The 17,911-nt window shown below is 46.2% G+C and overlaps 1 protein-coding gene across 1 annotated transcript; it reads right to left on the minus strand.

Annotated features, from left to right (window-relative positions):
- Positions 1-7,687: 7,687 nt before the first annotated feature.
- HPX (hemopexin) lies at positions 7,688-16,282 on the minus strand. Its single transcript, XM_004621227.2, has 10 exons — positions 16,153-16,282; positions 15,949-16,013; positions 15,784-15,855; positions 15,484-15,605; positions 12,053-12,203; positions 11,015-11,227; positions 10,675-10,794; positions 8,379-8,509; positions 8,137-8,299; positions 7,688-8,021 (listed from the first exon to the last, which is right to left on the minus strand). Exons 1-10 carry the CDS (start codon positions 16,224-16,226, stop codon positions 7,762-7,764), a joined length of 1,371 nt encoding a protein of 456 aa, XP_004621284.2. The 5' UTR covers positions 16,227-16,282; the 3' UTR covers positions 7,688-7,761.
- Positions 16,283-17,911: the final 1,629 nt, after the last annotated feature.

A 17,911-nucleotide genomic window follows, 5' to 3' on the forward strand; every position in this document is an offset into this window, starting at 1 on the left:
TCTCTCTCTCCTCTCTCTCTCTCTCTCTCTCTCTCTCTCTCTCTCTCTCTCTCTCTCTCTCTCTCTCTCTCTCTCTCTCTCTCTCTCTCTCCCCCTCCCTCCCCTCCCCCTCCCCCCCTCATTTTTCAGACATAGATGCTGAGATTCAGGAAGATCAAGCGACTGGCCTTGCTGCAGTTACACGGGTGAAATCAGGCCCTGAGACAGATGTTTCCGACCCTACCTCTGCTACGGAGCAGGAGGAGGTGACACCCAAAGCCTCAAATATGTCAAAATTAATTGCTCTGGTGTGTGTGTGTGTGTGTGTGTGTGTGTGTGTGTGTGTTAGGAGGGGAGTCACAAGAAGGAAGGAAGGAGGAGGGATGGAGGTGAAAGACGTGAAGGAAAGGTTGGTGGGTGTAGCGTTTACTGCAGTCCCTGCATAGTTTCCCAGTGGGCAGAGGCCATCAAGAAAGCTGAGGGAGAATGTTACCCATCCAGAAAGCCTCTCGTGGCTCAGCCCTCTAGGACAGAAGACTCATTTTTTGCACTTGTGAATATACAGCGCAACTAAGTAGAGATGCCTTCAACTAAAGGTGCGCAATCTTAGTACATTATTGGACCTTCTTTTGTTGGGGAAGAGGGCGTGGAGCACAGCCAGCGATGCTCAGGGGTTACTCCTGGCTCAGGAATCGCTCCTGGTGGTTCTCGGGAAACCATCCGGGGTGCACCTGGGTCGCCCCGTGCAACGCAGGCTCCCTACCCACTGTACTAGCTCTCCAGCCCCTAACCCTATTTGATCTTCTTTTTTTTTTTTTTTTTTTTTTTGGTTTTTGGGTCACACCTGGCGATGCACAGGGGTTACTCCTGGCTCTACACTCAGGAATTACTTCTGGCAGTGCTCAGGGGACCATATGGGATGCTGGGATTTGAACCCGGGTCGGCCGCATGCAAGGCAAACGCCCTACCCGCTATGCTATCACTCCAGCCCCCCATTTGATCTTCTTAATGGATTTTATTAAGAACTTTCGCTGGGGTGAAACAGAACTCTCCCCAATGCCCTCCCCGCCCCCCCTTCCCTCACAAACACAGTGAGAGAAAGTAATAGGCTGCATTACTCCACTTCGTGCCAATGAATGTCTCTAGTATCTACTGATTTACTCAAGTTAGAAGCCTCAAGATCACCTCTGAAAAACTTTCACTTGACTCACGTTGAATGAATATAAACTTGTTAAGTTTTGATTTTGGAAATCTTTAAATATAAACAAAGAGACCCTAGAGTATAATGAGTATTCATAGAGTTATCACTCCCGTTTCAGCACTTATCAACTCCTTGCTAAGTTTATTAGGATTTCACAAACATCCATGATTTAGGAACCATGTATCAGATTCCACATAAGGACCTAGGGACCTAAAGGTGATTCACATTTGACAGTAACCCAACCTAGAGGAAATAACATCTTACCTTGATCCTTAAAAATGAGGAAGAGTTACACAAAAGAAAAGTCTCCTCTTTTCATTCAAGCACTCTCAGCAACTAATTGTGTGCAAGGCACTGTCCTTGGTGCTAGCAATATGTAAAGAAAAAATATATATAGTTATATCCTCATAAAGCATGAAAAACAGAAAGGAGACACTAAGCATATGGTTAGAGATGCGAGGAGTGTTTTGAAGATGTATAGGACACTAACTGGACTAAATTTGGCATAGGGAAGTTTGGAAAGGATTTCATAAGGAAGTGAGAGAACAACCTGAAGGAGAAAGAGGTCAACAGGGAGAAAAGTATTACAGCTCTAAGAAGAAATACAAGAAGGCCAGTATGGATGTGTTCGTAAAGAAGAATGATAATCTGTAATAGTAAGTGAGTACCAGTTCAAGAAAGGTCTTATGAGTTAGGCTAAGGGCTTTGAACTTTATTTTTTAGGGCAACGGAAAGCCATCAAAGAGTTTGAGGCAGGGGAATGTATGATCACCCCCTTGCATTTTAGAAGAGCACTTTCAGTTGGCAAGTGGGAACCAGATAAGAGAGCATAATTAAGCTGTGTGAAGGCAAATGGGAAAACAATGCAGTCTAGGTGGGAAGTGATTATAATGCAGGGCAGCTAGTGGTAGGACAGATAAAGAAAATTCCATAGGTTTAATAAATATTCATGAGGTAGAAGTCATAAAAATTAGTGGTCAGTTGGCTGAAGGTGTATGTGTGAAGGAAAGGGTAAGTTCCAGGTTCCTGCTTAAGCAAATGAAAACAAAACAAAATATCACCTGTTTATAGCCCACAAGAATATGTGTCTCCCCAGTTCCACTGAGATGGCGACAGTATCAGGGAAATATCAAGTAAACAGGTGCACATAGCTGGAATGGTGAGGTGGGGAAATTAGTCTAATTAGCTAAAAGACAAAAAGTGTGGTCACACATGGTTGCCATAAGTTTCTGAGTTTGTAGTCTGCAAAGGCTCTTATCAAATTGAATTAAACCTATGCACTTCATCCACTCTTAGTAATCTACTTCTTTATACACGCTCTTCATGTCCCACAAAAACTGATAGCCTGTGAACCACCTCAGATGTTACATACGGTATTGATCAAATTAGGTCTCTGTGGAAATAATTTTTAAGTGATTATTTTGTTAATAAAAAATATTTGAATTAGAAACAATGCACCCAACATAATTTGTCAAGTACTGACTTTATGCTATTTGTTTGATAGATCAGTCAGTTTGTATTACCAGACAATTGGCACCCAAATCACTTATATGGAAGAAGAGTGTTCATACGTATTAGCAGCAAAAACACTTAAGAAACAAAGACAGCCTTTTCTATTACTGCATATAAATATTTCTTTCTTTTTCATATAGTTGATACAATGTACCCTTGTTCTTCTGGGTGTTTGTTATCATTTGGAAAATCTATAAGGAGTAAAATCTTCCCACATATCATATGGAATAAAATTCTTAAGTCAGATGCTATGTCTGGCAAAGACTTCCTCAGCACCCTTATTCAACAGGACTAGCCTAACACATTTCCAGAAAGACACATAGGATGGAAAGAGAAAAAGACTGAAACTGAAATCTGAGAAAGTCAGCATTTGAGGAACCCACAGAGGAAAAGAAGGCCAAGAAGCAAACACAAGAAACAATAGAGTAAGAGGAGAGAGTAATGTCATGGAAGAAATCCTAAAGAGGAAAGATTTTCAAGGAGGAAGTGGTCAACAGCATTGAATGCAGCAAAGATTTCCAATAAGGTCAAGACCAAAAAAAAAGTATCCTTTGAATTTGGAGACATAGAGGTCATGTATCCTATTACATGATCCATATTAGCAGAAAGTGGAAGCAGAAGGCACAATGCAAAGAACTGATCAAATAGAAAATGGGGGGAAAGGGAAAAAATAAGAGCAGGACCCCCTTTTGAGACATTTGGAGGAATAAACTTGCTGTAAGTGATATTCTGGTATATTCTGTTTTTATGGTTTTTTTTGTTTGTTTGTTTTTAAGGTGTTGGTTTTGGACACAGACACAAGCTACAGAGCTTTTTCATCAGGGGACACATTTTTAAACTAAGAAAAAAGGGGAAGGGGTGCTGTGGAAATAGATCAAAGTGTGAAGCACATACTTTGTATGTAGGAGACCCAAGGTTTGATCCCTGGTACCATATGGTTCCCTGTGCACTGCAAGGAGTATTCCCCCAAGCGCTACCAAATGTGATTCCACAAAAATTAAAATAGGGGCTGGAGTGATAGCATGGCGGGTAGGGCATTTGCCTGGCATGCAGCCAACCCGGGTTCAATTCCCAGCATTCCATATGGTCCCCTGAGCAATGCCAGGGGTAATTCCTGAGTGCAGAGCCAGGAGTAACCCCTGAGCATCGCCAGGTGTGACCCAAAAAGAAATAAATAAATAAATAAATAAATAAATAAATAAAATGTAAAAGAAAAAGGAAGATGAGAGAGGGAAAGAGATCATGGGGGTGATGTGAGGGGATGGGATCTAGGACTACAGAAAAAAATGTATACTTTTATAGGCTAAAGAAAGGTGGAGGGCTGGAGTGATAGTACAGGTAGAAGGGCATTTGACTTGCACATGGCAGATCCAGGGTAGGTCACTGGCAGTCAGTTTGGTCCCCCAGCACCACCAGGAGTAATTCCAGAGTGTGGAGCCAGAGTAACCCCTGAGCATTGCTGGATGTGACCCAAAAAAACAAACAAACAAATAAAAAACGATAAAAAGATAAGGTAATTTAAAAGGTAGAAGCAGGATAAAGTTTTGAAGCATTTTACATATCAGTATTTTCAATGTCTTTATGAGAGGAAGGGAAGGAAGGTTGGATGGAAAACAGAACTGTTATAAAGCAAGTATTATCCTGTCACAAACATGACTACCGCTGTTATCTGTCCAGCATCCATTTTCCTTTTATTGGTAACGGCACAACAATTTCCTTTTTTTATTACTACTTTGTTTATTTTTATTTAGGGGCTACACTCAGAGTGCTCAGGGCTTACTCCTAACTCTGCACTCAGTAATCATTTCTGGAGAGCTCGCAGGGGGTTACCAGGGATTGAAACTGGGTCAGCTACATGCAAGTCAAGTACCTGATCTGCTGTACTATAACTCTGGCTTCTCAATTTTTTTTTAGGAGACATCGACCCCCTTCTCCTTCAGTCTATTAGGTTCTAAGGGAATCATCCCTCTTCAGTGTCACACTCTTAACACCTGATTCTCTATCAGCATCAAACTGATCAGTTTAGAGGTGACTAAGTTTGAGACTGTGAAATAGATTCAGGAAATTTCCAGAAATTATTGGGCAAGAACTGGTGGTGGTAAAATCTAAATCTGGTGGACATCTTGTGACCTTGAAGGACAAGCATACCTGAAAATGAAATCAATTTCCAGAAGCAATGGAGGCAGATGTCTGATAACATTAACACTTGTTTATCTCTGTCTAAATTCACATAATGTTAGTAAATTTCTTTTTACTGCCATCCAAAAATTCACAGAAACAACCTAATAGAAAAGAGGGGCACTATTATTACCAGGAAAATGAGAAGGAATAGCACAAGTGTAGAGTAAGCTTCAAAGAAAGGAATTGGAGTCTCCTTTTATGCCTGGTAGAACTAGAGTGATGTAACAGTCTATACATATTTAGTAGTTTGTCAGAAAACTCATACATACTCATAAAGGGGAGGAATATGTATGGCTAAGGAATATACAATAGACATAAATTGCATGTATAGGCTATGGTAGACAAATATCATCAGGGGTGTGTTTTCATTATGGTAAAGAGTAAGGTAACTGGAGACTGGAACACAGCGGGTAGGGCGTTTGCCTTTCATGCAGCCGACCCAGGTTCGATTCCCAGCATCCCATATGGTTCCCCATCGCCGCCAGGAGTAATTCCTAAGTGCACGAGTCACAGTAACCCCTATGTATTGCTGGGTGTGACCCAAAAAACAATAAATAAATAAATAGTTTGCTTTAAGGAAAAAAAAAGAATAAGGTAATTGTCGATAAGGAGTCTCCATTTCAGTTTCCACTTACCAGTATTGACCAGCCAGGCATCTGGGGTCTTATCAGTACAAAGGTATTCATGGGGCCAAAGTGATAGTTCAGTGGGTAGGGCATTTGCCTTACAAGTGACCTACCCAGGATCCATCCCTGGCATCCCATATGGTCCCCAGAGACCCACCAGGAGTGATCCCTGACCATAGACCCAGGAGTAAGCCCCGAGCACCGCCAGATGTGTCCTTTCCCACTCCCCAGCTATCTCCCCCCTGCCCAAAATAAAAAACCCAAAGGTATTCATAAGAATCTGTCTTGGCCCAATCAAACCCAAAAGAATGCTGCAAGGTGGTTTCTCCCCAAAAGTGCCTGTCACATTCTTCAAACTACATGCCTTTGGGAGCAGAGAGAACAGAGGCAGGGAACTTTCCTTACACAGCCTTTCCTTACACAACTTTTCCTTACATGGTTCAATTAATTACCCGGGCTTCATAAAGGTTCCCAGAACACCTCCAGCACTGATGCCTGAAGCAGAGCCAGGAGTAATCCTTGAGTATGGCCCCTAAAAGCATAAAACTACAAACCTCAAAATATCTGGTTTTTGCCTTCTTTTGCCAGAGTATTCTAAGTTTGTTGGGAGAGGGGAAGGGACACAAGGTTGCTCAAAGCTTGATTACATTACTTGCATCACTTTTGAATTGAGTTTTATCACTTACAACTACAAGTAATGGTAAATTCACGCAGCAGATATTGTTCCTTAGCAATACAATAGACATAAATTGCATGTATAGGCTATGGTATAGGCTATGGTTCCTTAGTAAGGCAAATGCCCTACCCCCTGAACTATCACTTTGGCCCCATGAATACCTTTGTACTGATAAGACCCCAGATGCCTGGCTGGTCAATACTGGTAAGTGGAAATTGAAATGGAGACTCCTCATCTGTACATCCCTCTTCCAGCTAGAAATCTGGAAACCACACTTCTCAAACTCACATTGTCCCAGTTAGCTTCTGCCAATGGGAACTCTCAAGTGAGAGCTCCAAATGGGAGGCCGGGAGACTCCCCTGCTCGTGGCAGTGCCTCTGGCAATATTCGTGGTTCTTCCCCAACCAAAGTAGAGGCAGTTTCAGCAGTGTTAGTAATCCAGATCCCAACCCCAATCAGTGGCTAGTGCAAATTTGTATATTACAGCAACTTGATCTTGGAGCAATACTTTTTCTTCCTTTTGCTCTTTCAAGCCAAGGTTAGTCGCAGTTTCCTGGTGTCTTGGTAATCTCTTCTTTCCCTGTTATGCTTCTCTATATTTCCTCCAACAACTTTGCAACAACTTCTTTGCATTAAATCCTTCTCTATTTGGAATATTTAGGATGATTTCTCTGTCCTTACTGAACAGTGATTATATATACATTCCTATTTTGCATACACATGTGAGCAAGCACACAGACCACACACAACAGACTCAGAGAGGTGAGTAAGTTTCTCAATACAGAGGAAAAGGTCTAACTGGAATGTGAATTAATACATATCTGATGCTATAATGTTCCCATTCATTCTGACATAAAGATGGCTTTTGTTGTTTTCTTTTTACAGCTAGATTGAATTGAAATGAAAGGCTATAGAGAAATAAGTGTATTGTTTAAAAGAAAAGAAAAAAGAAGTCTTTGGGCTGGAGAGATAGTGCAGCTGGTACAGAATGCACTTGCCTTGCACATTGCAGACCTGGGTTCAATCCCCAGCATCCCATTATGGTCCCCCAAGCACTGCCAGGAATAATTCCTAAGAGCCGTGTCAGTAATAACCCCTAAGCATCACTGGGTATAGTCCAAAGACAAACCCAAATAAAAGTTGTTTAGGGGCCGGAGAGATAGTACAGGGGTTAAGGCACTTGCCTGTACACTGCTCACCCAGGTTTGATGCCAGAACAGTGTTTTTCCTGATCACCCCGAACACTGAATTCTGTTCTGCTTCTTACTTGCTGTGTAAACTCAGTAGCCCCTTTCTCTACATTTAACTTTCTTGTTTCCCTCTATAGAGACAGACTGAGGAAAAAGTTTATGATAATTTCACCATCATTTGTGCACAAATGAGACTTGATCTTTGCCAGCCTTGCCTCTCACAGCCTTATTTAAATGGGAGCATCTCAAAATAGAGATTACTAATATCTCAGTTCAAAGGGAAATGTGAGACTGTTCCACAACCAGACCCCCACAGTTCAAGTGAAGCAGCACCATTTTAAGGCTTTATTTTAAGGAAACCAGGGAGAAGGAACCAGGTTCACAACAGGAGCCCTTTCAGTGACTGCAGCCCAGGAGGTCAGCCACTCTCAGGGGCTGGGGAAGGGCCTTGGCTGCGGTCAGTTTCTCCACGTCACTGTAGCAGTACAAATTGGGACCGTGAATGAGGTATAAGTTGGGACCACTAGTGGAACATGAGTTGGGGACAATGGGCTTTTCCATACACAGGGCTCCATCAACCTTCTCATGAGGCCAAGGAAGTTCCGTCCACGTGGCTTGTGCTCCCAACTTCAGGTCCAGCCACCACAGTTTCCGTCCTGGGAAGAAGGCACCAGATATAACACATCAGAGGATCTTGACCAAATCCTTCTCAAATATATGCCATGGAGAGGTGGCAGAAAAAGTCATCCTTGATACTCAGAAGTCTCTTACCTGCCATGACATGGAGCCGAGAAGACCCAGGACAGACAAAAGTTGCATCCACAGAAGCCAGGCTGATCCCCTCGGGGCTCCCAATCTCCTTCTCCAGCCGCTTTGGATAACCTTCTACTAGGGGATAACCTCCCTTTGTCAGGAAGATGTAGACCTGAGTGCCCTGGGGGACAAAGGACAAGACTCAGCAGAGAGCTGGATACTCCCCAGGCTCCGCCTCAAGCTTCTTTCTAAACACGTACTTGGATCAGATAGAGTCTGTCCTCCCAGGAAAAGGCAGCATCCACTGTTGAAGGACCCTGGGACCACACGTGAGAAATGGGCCAGCTGTGCCACCCATCCTTTCTGGAGTCCAGACGCCAGTAGTGGCTCCCTGTTGGGGTATCAGTGTTACTGTTAGGAGAGTAGAAAGAGGCAGTATAGACAGGTGCAGGCAGTGTTCAGAAAGAGATGAAAGAGTATAGCCGGAGGCTAAGAGGTGGGGAAAGGGAGAAGTCAAAAGCTCACTTTGATTAGCAATACTGGGCATTGTCACTTGATTGGAACCAGAGTCAGAAGGGCCCTGATGATGGCCAAATTGCTAGGTAAGGCCGATGTCACAGGGTTTGGTTGCAGACTCCCTCCACCTTTCAGATATCCAGGGGCAGGAATGCTATATAGACAATAAAATGTAGTACTTAAAAGGAAAGTACCAACACAAGTTTCCACTGAGTCCTCTCTCTCTCTCTCTCTCTTTCTCTCTCTCTCCTCTCCCCCTTCTTTCTCACTGTGTTCACTGTTAGGGGAGTGAGGGGGAATCCAGACCAGCACCCAAACTCTGTTCACCCTTTTCCATAATAATTTTTATGTCATAACATAACAATTAGCAAAGGAGTTGACTAAACTCCTGTTTACTTTTCTTCCTCAACCCATTTTTCAATATCTCCTGGAGTGGGGTGGGGGACTGTACGTGGTGCTGGGGTTAGAACACCTGTTAGCCACATGCAAGACAAGCACTTTACTGGCTATGCTATCTCTCCTGCCCCTCTCTCTGCTTTTGCACAATTCTGGCAAGTATATGGTCTGTTATGTCCTCTCTCACTTCTCTATTCATAATCTTAGCTCGAACTAGTAACTGCCTCAGAGATAGCCAAGTGTTTGTTCTCGCTATCTTTGTATGGTCCTGAAATTCTGTTTCCTTAATCAGTTCTCTCTCTCTCTCTCTCTCTCTCTCTCTCTCTCTCTCTCTCTCTCTCTCTCTCTCTCTCTCTCTCTCTCTCTCCTCTCTCTCTCCTTACTTCTATACCCTCACCATAGCAGAATGTTCTCCTGATGCTTGTAAGTTCTCTAGATCTGTAGTTTACTGCAGGTGTGTGCTTTATCTCTGCCAGCTGTTCTCATCACTGTGTTCATTCCTGATGTCCATCCCATCCCATTCCTCCTTTCCTCATGAATGTATATTTCAAATTATATCTTTGTAGCCATATTTGGTCAGGGGTTAGAAGCTAAGAAAAATAATTTTTTTAAATTCCATGTTCTTACTGCTATAAATTCCTTTGGGTCTGATCATAAATATATCTCAGGCTGAATGTGTTTTTCCATTCTTTCTCTTGGAGCTACTCTCAACTATAAAGCAAGACTCACCACTAGCTGCCTGATTCATCCTAGAACACCTCTAGGTATCATTAGATGACTTATATCAACTGATGCCACAGATCCAGGAAGAAGTGCTCCTTACAGAAGAAACCTCCTCCAATTAGTGACTATCTTAAAGATCTAAGGGCTGCAATGTTTCTTAGTTGGTTCTCAGCTATGGGAATATCCTATCCCCTGGGTAATGCCGTGCCAGAGACCAGGACATAGCAACCAGGCTCCTAGAAAAAGCTGGAACTCCTGAGGATACGCTTAGAGAAAGCCAGAGGAACCTGACATGACATGCAAGTGTGGATGATACATAAGGAGCTCTAGAAACTGAGAAGCCCAGAAAGCAAGGGGGAGCTAGAGGACTCAACAAAGGGCAAGGAAACAGGAAGAGTTGCAGTTACCCGGAGAGATCGGAAGAGGGCACAGACATTAAGGGTTGATAGGGCTGGAGTGATAGCACAGCAGGTAGGACTTTTGCCTTGCACAGGGCCGACCAGGGGTTCGATTCCTCCCTCCCTCTCAAAGAGCCTGGCAAGCTACCAAGAGTATCTCGCCCGCACAGCAGAGCCTGGCAAGTTCCCCGTGGCATATTCGATATGCCAAAAACGATAACAGCAAGTCTCACAATGGAGACGTTACTCGTGCCCGCTCGAGCAAATCGATGAGCAACAGGATGACAGTGATACAGTGTGATATAGTACCGGAAGATAGACAGGTGGGTGAAGTTAGAGATCTCAGCAAGGAGAGATAAGATGAAAGGATAAGCATCACAGATATGTGCTGAGGTGGGGCTGAGGAGACAAAATAAGTCATGAAATGAAGGAAAAGCATCAAATGCATCAAAGGTGAGAGACACACATGAAACACATGGGGTACAGAGAACAGAAATGGGGGGAGTTGGGGGCCATCTCTCACCAGTGAAGGCATAAATGGCACCATGGTTGTCAAACAGCAGTGCAGACAAGACTAGATCCGGGCTACAGCGTGTGTGCATAGGGTGGGTACTGTTCTTGGGCCTAGTCCTTTGTCCGTGGCCTGGGTGAGGAAATAGACAAGAGGAACACATCAGAGTGTGTTGGACCTTCCACCACAGGTCTATTGGACTATTGGTGGAAGAGCTGTGTGGGGTTTGTGGGGTTGTAGGCTCTGAGCTGAAAGTCAAGGTGAGGAGCTGGATATAGGGGGTCTGCAAACCTGGGAAGGGGTGGGGGGGCATCTGACTTCCAACAGTCACCAGGGGCTGGAGATTTCTTACCTCTGCCAGGACAGGGCATGAAGTAGTCTCGCATATCCAGAGGGTACCTGGGAAGCACCTCTCCCGTGACGGGGTCGAAGCGCAGGAACTGATTACCCCGGAAGCAGTAGTAGCGGCCGAGCCATCGCAGGGCGGAGGAGCAGCTCCCAACAGCCGGCCAGAAACGTTCCTTTTTGGTTTTGGTGGTCATGTCCCAGAACCATGTGCGGTTACCTTTGTCCAACCAACAAGTATTCGTGAGTCTGGGCTTCCCCTCCCTGTGCTTGCCTCGAACTCAGGATGGCTGGATGTGGTTCTGGACACATGTGGCTCACAGCCGTAGGGAGGCAGCTGAATGATCTGATAGTCAAATCAAGCAGCAGAGCATGTGTGATCAGCTCATCAAGGACAGAGGGGGGTCAGGGAACTAATGTGAAGAAGGAGACATCTAAACTGAAACCTGAAGCAGGAATCACAATGTAGACAAGAGGACAAAGGGCAAATCCGGAGGACACAAGTCTGAAGCACGAAGCAAACTGCATAGGGATGGATGGAACAGATTCTGCAATTTTGCTTTCATAGTAAGTGTATGATTGCGGAAATAGAGTACTAGTTGGAGCTGACTTCTGGTAAACCTTGTATGACTAAAGGGCACAGATTTGTTCTAAGGATCATAGGAGAACAACAAGGAACATTTTTTTTGGGAGGGGGGAGGGGCATGCCTAGTGATGTTCTGGGATTACTACTGGCTCTGCACTCAGGAATTCATCCAGATGGTGCTCGGGGGACCACATAGGATCCCAGGATTGAACTCGGGCAAACACCATACCTACTATACCATCGCTCCAGCCCCAACAACATAGAACTTTTAGGAGAATTATATCTAGTTGCCTACCAAGGATGACTTTTCTCCTTCCTTTACTTGATGGCTAAAGCAAAACTGACTTTTTTATTTTTTTTTCTTCCTTAGGAAGCCATACCGCAGCCCTACCACCACCTCCACCCACACCACACCCACCCACCACTGCTCCAGGTTCTCCTATTCCAGCCTGCACTGACCTTGGAAGAAGAGGACACCTTCATCTTGGCATTCACCACGGTGACATTCCACCGCTGCATCCAGTGGTGATGCGATTCCAGGAAACTCATCTTGGAGCAGCTGTGGATATTCTTTCTTCATCTCAGGAGAATACAGCCAGACTTTGTCCCCCTGCATACAGAATCATGTGGTTTTTATTAGCAATTGTATAGATTTACAATTTATAATTACACCACTATGGAATTTCAGAGTTTAGTTTTTTACCTCTACATGTGTATAATTTTCACTACTTTGACCACCAAATTTCCAGTGCTGTCCCACCACTCAAAAGACCTCTCTTCTTATCCTGTCCTCTTTTCCCTCTGATAACCACCATTGTTTTCACTCAGTCTAGGAGTCAGTTTTGCTGTTCTTTCCCAAAGCTCTGGGGCAATTTAATTATATATGCTAAACATTGCTGCTCTGTGTACTCTCACAGTATCTTCACTTTACTGCACTTATACCATATCCTCCTATGTTCATGTAATTTATCTCTGAAGAACAGTTATGCCTTGCACAAAGGCATAACCCAGTTTGAATCTGCAAACCCCATCACTATTAGTCTAGCATATCCATCTGACTGACTCAGCTGGAGTGGTAGCACAGCCGTTGGGCTTTCGCCTTCCACGCGGCCAACCCGTGTTCGATTCCTCCGCCCCTCTTGGAGAGCCCGGCAAGCTACTGAGAGTATGGAGCCCGCACCTGGCAAGCTACCCGTGTGTATTAGATATGCCAAAAACAGTAACAATAAGTCTCTCAATGAGAGACGTTACTGGTGCCCGTTCGAACAAATCAATGAGCAACAGGATGACAGTGACAGATCCATCTGACTGTATATAATATGCAATGCCACTAGTCATGGTGAGCACATTCACAAGGAGTCATCCTGCAGTTGTCCTCATATTTGTTGTTGTTGTTTTGGCTTTTTGGGTCACACCCAGCAATGCTCAGAAGTTACTCCTGGCTCTGCACTCAGGAATTACTCCTGGCAGTGCTCAGGGGACTGTATGAGATGCCAGGGATCAAAGTCGGGTTAGCTGTGTGCAAGGCAAATGCCCTCCCTGCTGTACTATCACTCCAGACCCTGTCCATTTGTTTGTACTTTTATTAACTCACTCATTCCTTAAAAAAAAAAAAAAACAGTTGCCAAATGCCAGGTATTATGCTACATGCCAGGTATTGTGGAAGATACTGGGGCTAAGGAAATTATAAAACTTTTTATGTCTTTTTTTTTTTTTTGCTTTTTGGGTCACACCCAGCGATGCACAGGGGTTACTCCTGGCTCTGCACTCAGGAATTACCCCTGACGCTGCTCAGGGGACCATATGAAATGCTGGGAATTGAATCTGGGTAGGCTGCATGCAAGGCAAACGCCCTACCCACTGTGCTATTGCTCCAGCCCCCCTATGTCTGTTTTTAAGTAACTCACTGTAGAGGACCAGAGAAGTGGTACAGGATGTAAGGGCTGCTACATCAACTTATTTCTGAAAGGCTTCACAGGGCAGGGACCACTGTGGCAAAGAGTTGAAAACTGAGCAAGAATATTCCAGGTTAACAAGCATGAAAATAATATTCCAGGTTAACCAACAGAAGCAGCAGCATATACAGAATATGCTCAGTCTTATGTGACTGCTATACTCTGTGGCAGGACAGGAGATACACCTGAAAAATTGAATGAAGCACCAGACCTTAAGACCCCTGTGCACTCGCAGTAACATGGTGATTATTGAAATAGGAGACACAGGAGGAGGGTGGGTTTGTAAGGAAGATACTAAGTTCAGTTTGAGGGGTATGGGATAAGGTACCCACAGAACATCTAAGCAATGTCAGCCAGGAAATAGGAAAGAGCTGTCTGGAGCATGGGCAGAGAATCATGTCTTGAGAGCCCAAGAACCATGGTAGCAGTGAAGAATACCCGGGGAGAATGGTAAAGGGACTCTATGGGGGCTGGAGATATAGTACAGCAGGTAAAGCACTTGCCCTGCATGGGGCTGGCCTGGGCTCAATCCCCTCACCACATATGGTCACACAGGCACCACCAAGAGTGATTCTGGGGCAGAGATCCAGGAGTAAGCCTAAGCACTGCTGCTGGGTGTGGGAGAGAGGAATGCAGGAAGGCAGCATGGCAGGAAGGCAGGAAGGAGGCAGGAAGGCAGGAAGGAAGGAAGGAAGGAAGGAAGGAAGGAAGGAAGGAAGGAAGGAAGGAAGGAAGGAAGGAAGGAAGGAAGGAAGGAAGGAAGGAAGGAAGGAAGGAAGGAAGGAAGGAAGGGAGGGAGGAGGGGAGGGAGAGAGGGAGAGAAAGAGGGAAGGAAGGAGGGAGGGATAGAGGAAGGAAGGAAGGAAGGAAGGAAGGAAGGAAGGAAGGAAGGAAGGAAGGAAGGAAGGAAGGAAGGAAGGAAGGAAGGAAGGAAGGAAGGAAGGAAGGGAGGGAGGGAGGGAGGGAGGGAGGGAGGGAGGGAGGAAGAGAGAAAGGGAGGGAGGGAGGGAAAAAGGAAGGAAGGGAGGGAGGGAAAAAGGAAGGAAGGGAGGGAGGGAAAAAGGAAGGAAGGGAGGGAGGGAAAAAGGAAGGAAGGGAAGGAGGGAGGGACGGAGGGAGGGAGGGAGGGAGGAAGGGAGAGAGGGAGGGAGGGAGAGTAAGGAGGAAGGGAGGGAGAGAAGGAAGGGAAGGAAGGAAAGACAAGACTGGGATTGTGTACCTCACACAACATTCAGGTACTAGCTGGGGATGTGAAAAGTGAGAAGAGCAGGGAAAGAAGCAGGAGGAAGGGCCCGAGCAATAGTATAGTGGGTACAGCCATTTGCCTGGCATATAGCTGACCTGGGTTCCCAGCATCTCATATGGTCCCCCAAGCCCACCAGGAGTACTCCCTGAGCACAAACTCAAGAGTAACGCCTGAGTACTGCTGAGTGTGGCCCCAAAAGAAAAACAAAAAAGAAGCAGGAAGTAAACAAAGTGGCAGAGCGGACCACCCAACCACACAGCATCTTGACACAAGTTAGGGGATAGCGCCCTAGCACCCTCCTCTGCCAGACACAGCCTGGGACAGAGCACCGGACTTGCTGCGAAGAGCAGGCTGGATTTCATCCCCCATTTGCCATTGTGAGCAAATCTGGCCACGGCCACCGCGGACCTGAAGCAGGGTCACAGAAGCCAAGGAAAGGGACGGGTGGCGAGTGGCACAAGAGAAGGTCTGAATGAAGCTGGGGACAGGACAAGAGCAACGGTCCGTTGTGCCTGCCAGACCCACGTACACAGGCACTCCCTTAGCTGGAGCTTTTGGGTAGAAGGGAAGCACAGGGGAGAAAAGTGAGCACACTGGTAAGGGGTCCACATCAGGGTCCCTTGGGGGAGTGTCTGCGATGTCAAACCCAGCAATTCCTGACCTAGCCCTGACCCCGATCCACACAGTACCTTGATCAGGAAGACGCTGTCGTGCCCGTGGCGGAAGGCGGCATCCACTGAGCTGTTGAAATTCTTCCACCTGTCCGAGATCAGCTCCCGGGTCCAGCTATGACTCCTCCACACGAACTCCCCTGAGAAGTATATATTCACTCAGGAAGCCAGAACAAACCTTGGGCCAACTGAGCGTGGCCCCGAGAAGCAGCAGGTGATACTCTCAGATGATCCCCAAGATCTCATATGGCTGCATTCGCTGTTCGGAAGGAGACCAAATTTGAGATCCTAACATCTCCCACCCTTCACCCCTCCTACCTTTGAAAAACAGCATGGCCCCGTTGTCATCCAGGGTCATAGTGTCGAAGCTCCAGTCATCCGAGCAGAGTTCTGGGGTGGAGGTGAGATTTCACAAAGCAAAAGGTCAGTGAGGTGATTGGACGCAGACACAAGGGAGACAGACTTAGGGAGTCAGGGGCTCACCCGTCATGTCTGGTTTGGGCTGGGTCTCATTTCTCCCTTCGTCTGTGTTTCTGGGGCCACCAGTCCTGGAGAGCAAACAGACAGATTCCTGGGTTCCCGGGGCCCCACTCCCACCCTCAGCCAAACTTTCCCCGTAGAAAAACGGCCCCTGTTCCAGCCTAGCCTAGACCCTGGTCCTCCATTCCTAGGCCCAGCTTTACTCACGGAGAAAGAGGGTGGGCGAGGGCCAGTGGCCAGCATAGGCTCAATAACCCGAGTGCAAGCAGTGCTTTAGCCATGTTGAGCTGGGACGGCCAGGGACAGCTCTGGGCACCTGCTGAGCTCCTTACATAGAGGTGGCCGCAGCACCGCCCCCGCCGCCAGGCCTGCTGGGATGAAACTGTCTCTTAGGACTCTGCCAATATTGGCTGATTACACCACTGCAAATAAGGTCAGGGTCTGGACGGAAAGTTGTGTCCAGGACTGACTCTTCCCGGCAGGAAGCCCCCTCCCCCCCTGTGCTGACTTATTAGCAGTGACTGGCCGTTGGTGCCGAGCATGGCTTTCATCACCTCGGGGATGGCTGGGTGCCCTTTAGGCTTGGAAAGGGCTAGGTCTATGTTGGATCACCTCCTGGTTTTACCTCTGCAATGGGAGAGAAAGGAGGAAATAGGTTTTGTATACAAAGAATCAAGCCCTGTTCTAAGACAGCAAAAAGCATTCATATTTCACGGAGAGAGAGGGGTGGGAGGAGGGAGACTAATTTAGAGAACTATTCCCCCCCCTCACCCCTGCCCTACGGTCAGTCTCTCCCCCCTCCCCATGGTAAATTCTGGGGGTTTTCCCAGGCCTTTTCAGCTTTGGTCTTGTTAGGTCAATAATGTTTCATTGTTACCCAAAGTCCAAGTACCTCCCCTAATCCACCTCTACCAGCAAAAGGTTTTGCAAAAATCACCTGGCTGGGAAAGGCTGACGGTAAGGGGCAGGGGGAGAGGCTACCCGTCACTGGTCTTTCTTGGTAGTTCCCATCTGGAAGGAAATGCTTTATTTGCCTATCACAAGATAAATAAAACTTTATTTAGACTGTGGGCTGGAGCAATAGCACAGCGGGTAGGGTCTTGCACGAGCTGACTCAGGTTCGATTCCTCTGCCTCTCTCGGAGAGCCCGGCAAGCTACTGAGAGTATCTCGCCTACATGGCAGAGCCTGGCAAGCTCCTCGTGGCGTATTCGATATGCCAAAAACAGTAACAACAAGTCTCACAATGGAGATGTTACTGGTGCCCACTCGAGCAAATTGATAAGCAACGGGATGACAGTGATACAGTGATATTTAGATTGTCAAAACGTTCATAATATTGACAGCTTATTCTTGCTTAAATGTAATCTTTGCCCTGGAAATTTTCTCCAACACCGTAGCTGGTCATTTAACTCATGCCCATTTCTTTCATGGCACTTGTTAACACTTGAAATGATTTTATCTATTATTTGTTGCTTCTTCTTCCTTTGTTTTGTGTCTCTAGCCTCCTGGAATCTAATGGGTGTCCAGTGAATCGTTGATAAATGAAAACCAGTGGGGTTCAAGTACTAGTATTGCCTATCTCCTAGTCAAATGTGTGGTAGTGCTCCTCCTCTGTGATAAGGGGGGCATTAGGGATTGGGGGTGTGCTGTGCTGGGAAGCATATGGTGATGGCAGTCACAGTCCCCTGTCACTGCCTTCCATCTTATGGTCTTGTTCCTACCTCCTACCTGCCTCCCCTCCTGCAGCCCTGGGGTCTCCCCTGCTGTCTCCAGAGCCTTCTCTCCTCAGCGCCCCCAGGGAACACCCCCCAGGCCCACGTTATGTCCATCTGAGATGGAAGACAATTATGAACATTCATACGGGACAGGCTGGGGTTCTAGGACTTGTTCCCTAGCCCGGGCTGAAAGGACCTGCTCCCTCTTCCACTGCTCAGTGCCCCTGACATCCCTCTGTATCCCCAGCA

The sequence above is a fragment of the Sorex araneus genome, chromosome 6 (genome assembly GCF_027595985.1).
Source record: "Sorex araneus isolate mSorAra2 chromosome 6, mSorAra2.pri, whole genome shotgun sequence".
Taxonomy (NCBI): domain Eukaryota; kingdom Metazoa; phylum Chordata; class Mammalia; order Eulipotyphla; family Soricidae; genus Sorex; species Sorex araneus.

Coding starts and splice junctions, on each gene's coding strand:
- HPX (XM_004621227.2), bottom strand. CDS start 16,226: ATGGCTAAAGCACTGCTTGCACTCGGGTTATTGAGCCTATGCTGGCCA. Junction 15,856..15,948: donor GCCCAAACCAGACATGACGG/GTGAGCCCCTGA, acceptor CCTCCACCCCAG/AACTCTGCTCGGATGACTGG. Junction 8,510..10,674: donor TGCCATTTATGCCTTCACTG/GTGAGAGATGGC, acceptor ATACCCCAACAG/GGAGCCACTACTGGCGTCTG.